This window comes from Apis laboriosa, unplaced genomic scaffold, assembly GCF_014066325.1.
Source record: "Apis laboriosa isolate Shangri-la unplaced genomic scaffold, ASM1406632v1 scaffold1321_cov151, whole genome shotgun sequence".
Classification (NCBI taxonomy): Eukaryota; Metazoa; Arthropoda; class Insecta; order Hymenoptera; family Apidae; genus Apis; species Apis laboriosa.
The window spans coordinates 724,251-739,055 of record NW_025221248.1 but is presented as its reverse complement, the minus strand read 5'-3'; the positions used below and the strand labels follow the sequence as shown (position 1 = coordinate 739,055).

Genomic DNA, 14,805 nt, shown 5'->3' with positions numbered 1-14,805 from the left:
ATTTTATTTAAAATATACCAGTCAATCGATATAAAAGTAAATTTTTAATGATCTGTTATGATAATTATTTTGTATAATTTTGACACGATCAAAATTTTATCACGATTGTTTATATAGTCGGAATATTATCATAATGAACATCTTTATTACTATTTTTAATAAATACTAACTTTTTGAAAATAAAAAATCACAGCGAATCAAATAAAGTGAATATGAAAAATGGCTAAATTTTTTAGTTTTATTTATTTTTAGATGAAAAATTTATAGGTTTATCGGCCATGATCCGATGGACAGATTATTATTAATAAAGTATCGTTGTATTGATGAAGATACAGAATATAATAGGATAATGAGGCAATCGTGGATAGAATGATTCTACATGAAAAATATAAATTAAAAATATATTATAAAATTTCTTTATTTTCGAGTAAATCAAGTTTGACAAATTTTTAAGTATAATTATATAATTATATTAATATAATATAATTAATTAATATAATAAATAATTATTCGAAATTATTCGGTTATTTTTCGATTAGAATGACATTACAAATGAATTATCGATAGAATCTAATTCTACATGTGAAAATAAACAAAAAATAAATAAATTTTTTTCATAAAAATTCATAAAAATTAAATTTGAAAATTCGCCGATTAAATAATTTCTTGTACATATATTCAATCACAAAAACAAGAATTTAAAACGATAAAATTTTATTCTACATTTTTTGTTTATTTTTACATGTAAAGTAATCACTTATTGATTTTAATTTATTCGTATCCAATCAAGAAATTAATTAATTTCATTATTTGAAAGATTTTTAAATTTGATTCATCCTAAACGAAGTAAAAAAATTTCATACTATATTTTCGATTTATTTTTTTCACAAAATCTCCTTCACGGTTGTACCATCATCTATGGGACATTCTATATATTCCAACAGAATATATATATATTATTATTTTTTGATATTATTGTATACATTTGTTGCCTATAAAAATTAGTATATATATAAATATGTATATATATGATCTATAAAATATATAAAAATAATAAAATATAAAAAAAAATGAATCTTATTATTTTTTCAAACATACTGTATATATAAAATCAATTTTAAGCGCACTTATATTTTATATATATAGTTTTCAATCCGATTCGATTTAATTGTCTCGAAGAAAAATATAGACGATCGAAATGATGGTTAATCTTGAAACGAAGTCCTTGCGGTACGCGTATCGATGTTGGATTTTCGATTGCCGGTAAGACCGCGATAAAATCGCAAGGGTCATGGGTAATAGTTGGTTTGCGGTGGAGAGCAGGTAGCAGCCCGACTCAACGTTCATATTGGGAAACCTCGTTTCGAATCAAATAAACGAAGAATAGTCCATTTCGAACGACAGATGTTCTTCTATGGAAGTGCATATGGATTGCGGCCGCATGTACGCCACACATAGAATATCAGGATCTGTTGTACCCTCTGATATATAAATAGTAGTTTATGTACAAATACAGGTTTGCGCGCATGCACGTTATATACTTATAGATATTACGTTGCAGTTTATATAGATTTATACGTACATACATAGACGATAATGCGGACAGAAGAAAAAATACGAATCGCGTGAGTGGAAATGCTTGCACACGAATGGGGATATTTTGATTTTACAACGGATTTTGTATTTCGTCCCCCGTATTTTTTTTTGGTCCACTTTGAAACGCGGAAAATTGCTAACGGTACGACAACTGCGTCCGAAAAACGCCGCTTCCATTTACGTGGTTAAAGAACGACACATTTTGTTCACGAGAGATACTATCGCCACTTGTGTCGATCCGCGTTGCAATTTGCATTTAACGGATCGCACGATTCGCGTTGTTCATGCGAAAAGCTAATTATTAACGAGATTTACTATAAACTTTAGCGTCAAACGCGTTTTTATTGATAAAAATATTTTTAAATTTTGATAAATCTTGATAATTTAATGATTTATTCCAATTTTGATAATATCGCGTTATTTTTATTTTAAAATTTTAATTTATCACAAAATTTCAATAGACTTGAAAAAAATATTTTATTTGATTCTAATGTTGATCTATTAAATAATTAGATTTTGCATAAGATAAATGATAATAGAACAGGCGTTGTAAATTCAACTAAAATTCAAATCTAATTATATTCTATTGCTAGCATTTTCATATTACGTTCTGAACATTTAAAATCATATTATATTTATATTCTAGCCATTTATATTCTAGCCATTTTTTTCTTCATGATCATTTTTGATTTTTAATTCTTTCTAAAATGTTTGGTATAAATCGCAAAAATCAAACGTATACGTTTTTTCTTATTTTATGAAAATAGATAAAAATATGAAATTTTTTTTAAGCTTTCCTGAAATTTATTTTAATAAATTTTATTTTAATAAAAATTGGAAAAACAAAACTGAACATTATTAAAGTAACTAGGCAATTAATTTCTAATCTAAATTTATCTAAATTTCTATATAGACTCTTTTGTCATCATTGAATGCCATTTCGTAAATACCGATTTAAATTGAAGTAAAATATGATAAAAAAGTTGTTTCAAAAATAGATTCAATTATGTGGTAATAATGGTAATTGTTAAAAGTTAGGAAATCATTGCCTTTGCCTTTTACATTCAATCAATTGATTTTCTGTTCGCCTTTGCTGTTTTTATGTTCGATCAAGACAATCGTATCGTTAACGGGACGGTTGCAAAGTATAGCTGAGAGGAAAGTAAGCGGTGTCGAGATTAAGAAACGTACGTGACTGGATTGCGATTCCGATGCGGAGAAAAAGCATTGCGAGTAACTTTTCTCCGTACGTTTCACAGTTGGCAATTGTTGATTCAAAAGCTGACCAGATCGATATATGTATTTACTTACTTATATGAAAACATAAGCTAAAAACATAGTACCGGGGAAGAAATCTCACTTTCATTAAGAATATTTATATAAAAAATAAATTATAAATTTATATAAAAAAATATATAATAAATAATTGCAAGATTTTTATACGAGATATCTCGCCAAAAATTGAAATTTCTAATCGAAATTATGACCAAATATAATACTTGATACCGATAATAAATAGTAATTGGATAAAACTGTATTTCATTTTTCGATTATCTTGAGAAAATACCAAGTACCATATTTCATGTTCCAAATTATATAATAAGCTCGAAAGGAGAACGGAAGAGAACAAATTATTTTTGCGATATTTGTGATAAAAAAAAATCAGAATTTCATTTAAGAAAAGAATATTACACGTGAAAGGATAATAAAATATAAATAAATACAATAAATTGATAAAATCTATTATATTCATATTAAATATAAAAATTGTATCCACAACTTTTATCTTAAATTTACCTTTTAAAGAATTAGTAAAATGGATCGTTAAATTGTTTCCAAATCAATGACACGAAAGAATATGTAACCGTAGGATATACAGGTGTAATAAAAGAGAAAAGAGATATTGTGGCGCGAGAGATTCGGTAGGAAGCGCGCACAAATATATTTCGGTTTCACGTGTGTATACGGGATAGGGGGATAGAGTAGTTAAGCCAAGGATTCGTTGTATATCCTGCGAGGTCTATAGGCAGTCCGTCGGTTTGTGTACGACTGCAATCGATTACTTGCTTTATTTCACGTGAGCCGCTGGGACCTCACCAAGCTGCGCGATTACATTCCAGACTGTAAGGTTGGTATGGGTGAGCGCGAATGTGTCACTGCGTCCGCGTACGCTCCAGGATATCAAACCGGTGCGGCACGGTGCTTGGCTGAGTGATGTGCAATTCGTGACATTACGTGAATCGATAGAAGACAGGAGATCTGATGCGAGAGATACACCGTGTTATAACATCGATGGATGCACCGAATGACCTGAATGCATCGGATGGATTTTCCGATTTTAAATCTGATAGGATACCGATCAAGAGAAAAAGCAAACGTGTAACTGCAATTTTTACCGTGTTATCGAAGTTTCTATCGTTTGCTTGAAACGTATCGTGTGTCTATCTATGTGTTCGTATTCAATTCTATTTAGAATTCGGTACAAGCTTCCCTTTGTCTTGGTGTTTTTTCGATCAAACTTATATCTGATCTTTTTTTTCAAGATCAAAATTGTTTCTTTAATAATGTACAATATACAAAAATACTTGGTTATCAATTCATTTTCTACAAAATGGTAAATGGTTCAATTTAAAATTCGCGTCAATGGAAATAATACGCTTTAATAAAGATTGATATATATTTCTTAAATTTATTATAATATTCCATAGTGTTAATTCCGATAAAACAAAAGTCACTTCTTTGGGTGAATATTTTCCAAAAAAAAATAAAAATTTTGAAATGTTTGATAATTTAATAAAAATCTTTTCATATTCGATGACCAATTTCTCATAAAATTGATGCATTCTTATAATAACTAAATGCATATAACATATATATTCGTGAATGAATTTATTCCGGAAATATTTCACGATATCTTTTATCTGAATTTATTCCAGATAATATTTCATAGGATTAAAAAAAAAAAATTGATTCAAAATTAATATACGAAACAGGCAATTTATTATTTTTGCGAACGATCCGTTCTTGGATTTCTCGATTCACGCCTTCTATTTTAGTATTATTATTTCTGAAAATTGGAAATTTAATTTAGGAGGAGCGATAATAAGACACGAATTCAAATGTTTAAACGAAGAACATTGATATTTGTTCTGCAAATTCGTCGATTCACGAAGTTAAGAGATATTGAGCATTTTATCATTTTTGTACAAAATCTTTGTAAATTCATTTATTTTCGCGAAGTGCGAAGATTACAGCGCAAATCCGCTCGATTACGACTTTGGTCGGATTAAATGAACGTAGCTCGTAATTGTTTTGGATCATCGATCATCGTTCGTGTGACAGATAATGAGAAAGCATAGTTTTAGTTTCCGGTTCGTTAATTGTTACGGACGCGCACGTCGAGTCAGAAAACAGATAGCTGTCAAGCCAGACGGTGTATTCTGATGTTGCGGTTTTTGCATCATCCATGTAGATGAAGTTGGAAAAAAAAAAATTTCAACTAGTTCACCTGATTTTGCGTTTTCTGTAAATGGATTATTCTCTTTCGCGAGTTGTAATAAATGTGCACAAATTTATCGAGTCGCATCTCATTTCATATGTATAATTTAGTTACAATTAATGTCGGCGGTGCCATTATTTTTCATAACATCGTCTGCTTGGTAACTAGAAATTCGTATTTCATTGTCTCTGTGGCAACGTTTCGTAGAAATTGCAACGTGCCGTGAATATGTTCACTTTTTGAAAGTCAGCTTCCACGAACGAAAAATATTTAACTATTGATTTTTTGCCGGGCACGCAATACCGACCAGTAGTAACAAAAAGTTGATTAAAGATAATCTCTTTGTTCTGTTTGCATCGAAACAATAAATTTTTACAATATTTTTATGCACATTTTTTTTTTTCCGTTGGCATGCATCACGAAAATATTTTTCGATTCTCTATCTTTTACAATGTAAAATCAGAAATTTAATATAGCTGACTGAATGTCAAGCGTAAAATAGATTTATACATTTACATTCACATTAAAACGGACTTCGGGTGTTTTTTTTGATCCAAGCATATTTTTTTATTACTGAAATATCTGTTAAGTCTGATATAAATATGAAAGAATCAATTATTAGGATTATCGGTATATTTAGTACAAGAAAAGACTTTATATAAATTGCTGAGCTTTTGATCATACTGATTTAACATATTGATAAATAATAATTTAAAATATTGAAAACAATGATATCGATTTTGGTAAATAGTTAATAATTCACGAAATATTTAATATTAATTAATATATATATATATATAATATAATAATAATATAAATAATATACATATACATATACATATACAAATATACTTATGTATATGTATATATTTATTTTCTAAACTATTGGTAAGAAAAGTGATATATAGAAATATGAGAGAAAAATATATAATATAATAATCATTTTTTTGTTTCTGTATTTTTTTTTATCAAGATATGAAGATTGAATTTGACTTAAATTTTTTTTTCAAAAATTCAATTATATCTTTTATTGCATTAAATAATTCAAATCGATAATCTTTATAAAAAATAATAACTTGTTAATAAAGAGTCATGTTATAAAAGTTAATTAAGAAAATATTTTGATTTATTACTTAAAAATTATTGATTTGATATTATAATTATGTTTATAATATTTCTAATATTTCTAATATTTTTAATTATTTTACATAAATGCAATAAATTTAAATATTTTTTTTTAATTTTATTTAATTGCTATTTTATTTATAGGAAATACAAGAAGTGATAATTATCATAGAAATTACCATCTCTTGTTGTTTTAAATATACAAACTTATGCAGTATGTAAATAAAAGATCTGTTTTCACAGTTGTAACATTTTGCATTTTTTTTCGAAGGACTGCCTCGTTTTACATTAATAAATTGATTTTTTAGCAATCGTATTAAGTATATCTTTAATAAGAATGGACATGTTAAATTTATTATAAAAATATTTATATTGTAAATGTTTGCATTTTAAAATATCTCATGGATGATAGCTGAAAAGGTTTTATATAAATATAAAAAAATAAAAAAATAATAAAATAAATTATATATAAATAAATATAAAAAAATAAATTGAAAATAAAATTTTTTCATTTAAAGCTTTAGTTTCGAATAAATCAACTTCACCAACCATTAGTGAAATTAGTTATTTCCCAATTTTACGAATGAGTTATCAATAGGAAATAATATGTGAAAATAAACAAAAAATATAGAATAAATTTCTTTTATATAAAAATTAGTTTTTGAGAAAATTCGAATTTGAAAATTTTAATATATTATATTATATGAATCAATTATACGATTTCTTATACGATTTCTATACGATATTATATAGATTCAATCTCGATTTTTATAAAAATAAGATTTTATAAAAATAAGAGATAAAATTTTATTCTACTATTTTATTTTATTTTTATTTGTAGAATAGCCATGTATTGATTATTTATATTCAATCAAAAATTAGTTAATTTTATTTGTACTTTAAAAAAGAATTTTCAAACTTGATTGACTTGAAAATGAAATTTCAAATAAAAAAACCTTATTTTATATTTTTACTTTATTTTTTCATGTAAAATCATCTTTTATGGTTATACTGTTATCACATTATATATGTATATAAATAGAAATAAATCCAACTATATTTAGTGTATCATGTATAATTAGATATTATTATTATCATTTTTCAATTTTTAAATCGAAATATCTCCTAAATTAATAGTTTTTTAACATAAATAAATTAATATTTTTTTATAGAGAATGCAGATCTATATTGATTAATATATTAAAAAGTATAATTTAATTAAAAATTCAAAATGATTTCCACATCTTGATAATAATATCCAGCAATAAAAAAATAATTATTATATTACACAACTTTTTAAATACTTTTTTTCCATTTTCATTGGTACAATCGGTTTTAGTGTTTAATGTATATAAAGTTAAAAAATTAGCAAAAAATTAAAAGATAGCAAAAAAAAGTACAGAGTTAATGTTGGATAAAAATGCGATCGAAAACGATTAATCAAAAATCAGAAAATTTATAACAAAACGGGAATAGATTCATTATTGACAATTTTTGTTTTAATTATTACATATATAGCTAATATATATTATATATAATATAGTTAAAAAAATGCAAATGTTAATAAAAACAAGCGATTTATTTTTGAGCAATAAAGACACAAGCCATAATATATTGTTTTGTGTAATAAAAATGATTTGCATTTAACAAAGAACGAATTTTTTATTGAAATAATAACAAATTATATAGATATAATAGATTAATAATATTGATGTAATATATTGATATAATAAATTAATAAATGGCATGTTTTATTGTTGAAAGATAACTATTTTTTGAAATTGAGAATAATTTTAAATTTAAAAAATTCATCAGAAATTGAAATAAAGATATATTAAGTTAATAATTATTAATTATTCTGTAAAAATATATATTTTGTTTCAATTATATTTATTTTATATTAAAATATTAAATATATTAAATATATATTAATATATTTTTTTTAATATTAAATCGAAGTAATTATTTTATGAGCGGTTTTGTTTTAATTTCATTAAAAGTCTTACAGATCTTCATAGTGTCTTTAATTATAAATTATAATAAAACACTTAATGCTACCCAATTAATACTGATTCGATATAACATAGTTTTTTTTCCAAATCAAAAAAAAGTTTTAATTAATTTAAATTCCATGATTGATATAACAGTTTTTATTATCGACAATTGATTATTTTTTTCTTTCTTTGTATATAAGTTTTATAAGTTAAAATAAAAATAACTTAAAAGTAAAACTTTAATAATGCAAACTTTTTTAGCTGCATGTTTCTTTATCTTTATTTAGATACTATATGCTAAGATTCATTTAGCTTAGTTTCGTTTAACGTTTTATCTCTTAACGATATATCTTAAACGTGAATATAATACGTATGTTTTGTCGCGTAAGACAAACATTTAATAAAAGAGATTTATTTTGGAAAGAAAGAAAAAAGAGAGAAAGGAAAGGAAAGTCAAAGTCCATTATCTTTATGGTTCGATGATAATTTGCTTCCTGATTATATTGACATAAAACTGTTTACTGTCTTGATCAGAAGACAAGAGCATTGCATCGCATGCCGTTATGTCTGGCAGCAATTCGGTAGAGCGCTCTACCTGTGTGTACTCGGTGAACCACGACCAATTAGCCGGAAGCACATTCAAACCATTAGCTCGAAATGAATTCGCGTTTAGAATTTGCTTCAGCGTAGAAGGTCGATCGGTAAACTGATCGGTAAATTCGATTTCCGGAACGCTCGACCCTAGATTATTAAACTTATCGATCGAGCAAACTCGACCATCATCTTTTTTCTAACGAATAAGTCCGTTTTTTCTCTTTATCTCGTTACCAATTCTATAAAATTTATCTATTTTACCGACGCGATGTTTCAATCGGTAACGATTACTTTTCAAAATCATAATAGGTTTTAATCGCTCGCTTAATACTCGGATGGGATGCAATTTAGTTTTGCGCAGTGCTTGTAATTGAATTTGAATTTGTCGTTAGAACATATGGCAAGTATCGTTAGGAAACCACATTATATTCTCTTGGGTACAATAGAAGCCTTAGTCCGATCTGACATACATTATACTTGTCCCGTTTACTAATGTTGGCAACCGCGTAATTGCATGGACTTTCTCGTGTAACGTCGCATCGCATCGATACAATTCTCCTGTATCTCACAAGAATTCGTCTTATGAATGAATCGTTCTAATGATGGATTATTTTTTATAATGTAAATATTAATTATTTTTTTTTCAAATATATTATATTATATTATATTATAATATATATATTAATATTATTGCTGATATCATCAATTAATGCGATATTTGATTTAAAAATTTCTTCATTTGTATGAAACAAATCTTTTATAAATTTTTTTAATTTTTGTTTGGAGGGGAATCGTATACTAACTTATTTAAATTATTTTTTACTTTTTCCGCCAAATATTAACATTTCTTTTTTTTAAGCGACAAGTAAATATAATAATTTTTTTGTAACATACTATGAAATCACATTTGTTTATTCTTCTGTATTATTCTCAATATTATAAGATATTTATTGTATATCATATTTATTTTTCTGTTAAAAATTTATATATTTTAGAATTGATCTTTTATTTTTTTATCTAAGCAAATGATTTTATTCTATTATGTATGTTATTTATTCAGTATTATATACTTATTCAGTAAAAAAACTCTAGTTTTATAATATAATATAATATAAAATGTTTCCATGTATATTTGTCGTATAGTAAAAATGTTGAAGAAATTTAAAAATTAAGAATTTATTAACTAGTATAGTACAGAACAAATTTTTTTATCTATAAAATCAAACTGTTGAAAATTGAAATTAAATGATATACATTTAATCTTTCATTTATTTTGTAAATTATCAATTCATATCATTAAATTTCAAAAATAATTTTTCGATTTTTTTATCCGATTTTTCTATTTATAATAAAAATACTCTTAAAATTTTCGATTTTAGCTTGAAATTTAATATTTAATAAAAAAAAAAAAAAACTGAAAACCAGGATTCTTCTTTATTCAATTTCAAATTTCGAATTTAAAGAACAATTGATAATGATTCGTATGATTGAAAACTTAACAATAATTTTTCACATACATATATATATATATATCTATATAGAATGTCGGAATAACGATGAGTAAGCTAACTCGCTCAAAAGGAAAAAGTAATAAATAAAGGTAGACACGCGATCACGTTGCTTATTCTGATCCATTTATTCATACCTGATACCCCATTCGTTATCCCCTGTTAACTTTCGACGAGAAGAGAAAAATTGTAACTTGGTTTTGCGGTTATCCTTTCTTTCTAGAGATCCCGGGCAGATGGAGGAGGCATTGTCCGCATGGGCAGATAATGTCTGAACCTGGTTGCAACTTAGTGTCCGAGGGAACCGCCGGAGAAAACGGAAATACCGTGTCTACTGGAAAATGCGTTTGTGGACCGTCGGTGCCTTGGTGTCCAAACGAACCTCGTCCTTATGATTATTCTACCCGACACGAGTGCAAGCTCAATTTGGCCGCAAAGATGAATTACGGTAAGCTCGCATATATGTTTTCCTTCTATTCTTCGAATTAGTCGACTTATACAGGATATTCACCGTCATCTTTTCAGATCTTTTCGAGAGTTTTAGGAGAAAATATTTCCAGTAAAATAATAATTAATATTCAATTTAAATGAAAAATTGAGATAATGAAAATTTATTCCAAAAAAATATTTATTCAATAAAAAATCGAATTTCTTTTTAAGTAGCGCCATTTTTGATTTTATAAAATTATAATTAATGTTAAGTGATGAATTCAGTGATTTTCAAATAACCTTGAATTTTTTAATATATTTAAGTTATTTGTATAGCTTATAATTCGAAATTGACAGAATAAATAACAAAATATTTATCGTTCACATTGAAATTATCAATAAATTATATTTGTGACGCGTTTGAATCATAAATATTTAATTTTGTTTTAAAAAAGTCAAGATATTTCTAATTTTTCTCGAATAAAATTTTTTTATGAAATTTCACAATTTATAATAAGATAAACTGAATATTTTAATGCCTTAAAAACTCATATATTAATATTCCCATGAAATTAATAATAAAGTTTCTAAATTTGAGATCATTTTTTTTATGGTCATAATATAGGATTCTTGATATTATCTTATACATTATTGAATAAAATTTTTTTTGTCATTACAATTTGTTGAATTGAATATTAACTTTTTATTCGAGCATTTTCTTTTGATATTAATTTAAAAAATTGTCATTATAATCTATTTAGAGTGAAGATACTAGAAATAATAATTCTTTACCAAAATTTAAATATAAAGATTCACGCTAATTGCTTGTATTTCATAAGAGTAATAAATAAGAATTGAATATACAAATTTGCTATTCCTATAATATTCCCCTCTTTCTTAAAATTCTTAATGAAATTAAATTTCTCAATTTCACATTCCCTCTTTCTTTCTTAACACGATTGAATCAAATGTGATCATATTGTTAATTTCATAAAACTATTGCGATTTTACAAAATACAGATGAATTATTTGATCGTAATATATTCTGTTTTTCTTATTATTAAATTGCCTATACATTATATATATACATGTATATATATATATATATATATATACAAAGAACAGAGCGGTTGACTTTTTTTTACTTGTTTTACTTCAACGATAAAGCGTTCACGAGTGAAAGAAAATGAGAATCATTAAAGTGGATGAAGTACGTGAAAGGAGAGCAGAGTTGAAATAACGAAACTGCGGCAGTTGCCCGTTAATGAAAAGAAAACATAAATAGTAGAAGAAGAAGGAACAATGGCAACTAAGAGAAGCGAAAGGTCACGAAGGTGAGGAGGGGTAGACGCCGCGGCGGCGTTAATGAGAAAAAGACATAACTAGGGGTACGTCTCGCGATGTAACTCTCACTCTCTTCGCTTCTTTCTTTTCTTCTTTCTTTCTCTCTTCCTTTCTTTCTTTCTTTCTTTTCTTCCTTCTTAAAGTCACCAAAAATAACGCCTGTGAAATTTACTTGGGGATACAATGAAAGGAATAATAAGGCGAAGGAAAATCGTAGAGCTGCGTTGAATCGAGACATATTTACGTGGGAAAGAACCGTTGTTCGCCATTGTCCGATCTTCGCGAATACCGACTATCGAATAAGTTTGCGATAATTACAGTTAGAGGCTGTCGAATTATTGCGTATATAGAATCGATAGTTAACTCGTCTTTTCATTGAGCCGAACTTTCAGCAGTCTATTCTAGCGTACTTTGGCGTTGAACGTGTAACGAAGTTGTTAGCGAGTAAGTAACAAAAGTAGTTACCTGCAACGGTGCAGAAAGTTAAATTCGATTCGTCGGGTAAAGTTTAATCGTGTACGTATTTTCAAGGTGGGAATCAGAGGGATTGTTCTTTTGTGGGGTTAAGTACACGAGTAAAATTTCGATGACTCGTGTTCAAGTCAAAATCCATCAGAGAAAGGGATAAAAGAAGCGAACTTTGCTTCGGTTTGTTTTTTCGCCAACAATTTTCAATTTCAGAATTATTGCAATGTATTACATACATTGAGAGTGCATATATATTTATGTACTTTACAATCGTTTTTCAGATGCTTATTGCGGGTTCATTTTTCAACCATCTGTATTTTCTTCTATTTCCTACGATATTCTGTTACATTACCGAATCTCTCTTTTTATGCTTCTCATATTTTTTTTTTTTTTTTCTCTTTTTCCATTATTTCTACATGTGCAGCTTTGATTAATGAGTTAACATGTACCTACAGATATTCTTTGCAACGTACACAGGAAATCCTATTCACGTTCTGAATGCAATTTTGACATTTAAATTAACTTTATTAATAACCTTAGTTTCGGCTTATATTAGTCTATTGCTTTAGTTTCATTTTCTGTCGTATGCTAGAATTCACTTTCCATGTTTCTCTACAAATTAAGTTTCAAAGTAATCAATGTTTAATTCATTTAAACAACTGTTTAGTGAAATTTTCAATTTTATATATTCTGGAAATATTACTTATTTAAAAATAGATAGATAATCTTTTAATAAATTTAATGTCTATTAATGGTTTTTTTTTAGGAGTCTGTTACGAAACCATTGAAAACATATTAAAAATATATTTTTAAATATAAGAGATTATGATAAAATGAAAATAAATAGGAGAAGCTAAAAATTTCGATTCTAAAAAATATATATAAGTGATACATAAAGTAATGATAATAAGATATAATAAGATAATAAGTAACTACAAAATGACTAGAAAATAATGCAATTGTTTTTTTATTGACTAATTTAGAATTATATTTATTTTATGATTCTAAATCTTATATTTAATATATTGCAATATTAAATCAATATTAAATATCATTTATTTGTGATTGATTGAAGTGGAAATATTAACCTTGTCATAGAGTTAGTTGTCACTGCATTGGAGTAAATTGTTATTGAAAAATATAAGTAGCTTTTTAATGAAATATTTAATTTTCTAATGAAATAAAACAATTTCATTAATAATATTTATCTTTCAAGTTTCAACAAAAATATATTATTTTTAAAAGAAAATTAAAACATTATAATATATAAAATTATATATAAAATATATAAAATATTAAAAAAAAGATTAAAATTATTAAGAAAATATTTAAACAAAAATTATTTAGTTTAGAAGAATTTTTTTCTAAATTGAATAGTTTAGGGATAAATTTTTAGATCAATTTTATTTTTTAAATGGAACTATATAATTTTCAATGCATTAAACAATTTATCTGCATATTTCCTATAAAAAAATTATTGATTTCAGAAATTTTAACTTAAAGTTTATAAAAGTTTATTTTTCATATCATATGATCATATGATGATTCATATCATATAAAAAATAAAGAGAATATGAACAGAATAAAAATATGATATATACAAATTATATATCAATGTGATATATATATATATATATATATATATAAATATACACATATAAATATATACAATCGGTCCTTTTTATGGCTATACATCAAGTAATACCAATATTACTAGCGGTGCGACGTAGCAGGTCATATCTTGGAAAAGACATATCTCAAAGAAAGAGTGCTTTTAAAACGTTTCAATGCCAGTTATAATAATATATAATAAAAAATAGATTTCAGTTAAATTTAATTTGACATTTATCTTTATAGACCTGTTCAGCAGCATTATAAAATGAAATAAATGATGATATTATTTTTATCTAAAACATTTTTTTCTATCTTCTGTAATTCTGTCCATTTTTTCATATCTTCTGTATTGTATGAAATATTTGATCTGAGAGATTAAAATAGGAGATTAAAAGCGAATCAATCATTATAATAAGATGGTGTATTCACTATTATCTCCGTCGTTTTCGTAAAAGTTTGTGGATAAATAATACATAAATAAGCACTATTTGGTATTCAATTATATATTTTTATAAACGCCAATATTTATTGCAATATATGCAAAACTTATATCTATTTGAATTTTCATTCATTAATTTAAGTTAAATCAGATTTTTATAATATAAGTCGAGAAATCGTAATTTTATATTAATTT

At 25.6% G+C, this 14,805-nt stretch overlaps 1 protein-coding gene across 2 annotated transcripts in view; it reads left to right on the top strand.

Moving 5' to 3' along the window:
* LOC122720686 (cysteine-rich motor neuron 1 protein) overlaps positions 1-14,805 on the top strand; it is a 275,210-nt gene that overhangs the window by 20,765 nt on the left and 239,640 nt on the right. For both annotated transcript variants that reach the window (XM_043947524.1, XM_043947523.1), the window contains exon 4: positions 10,540-10,764. In XM_043947524.1, the coding sequence (XP_043803459.1) occupies positions 10,540-10,764 (225 nt within the window). The remainder of the gene's footprint in view (positions 1-10,539; positions 10,765-14,805) is intronic.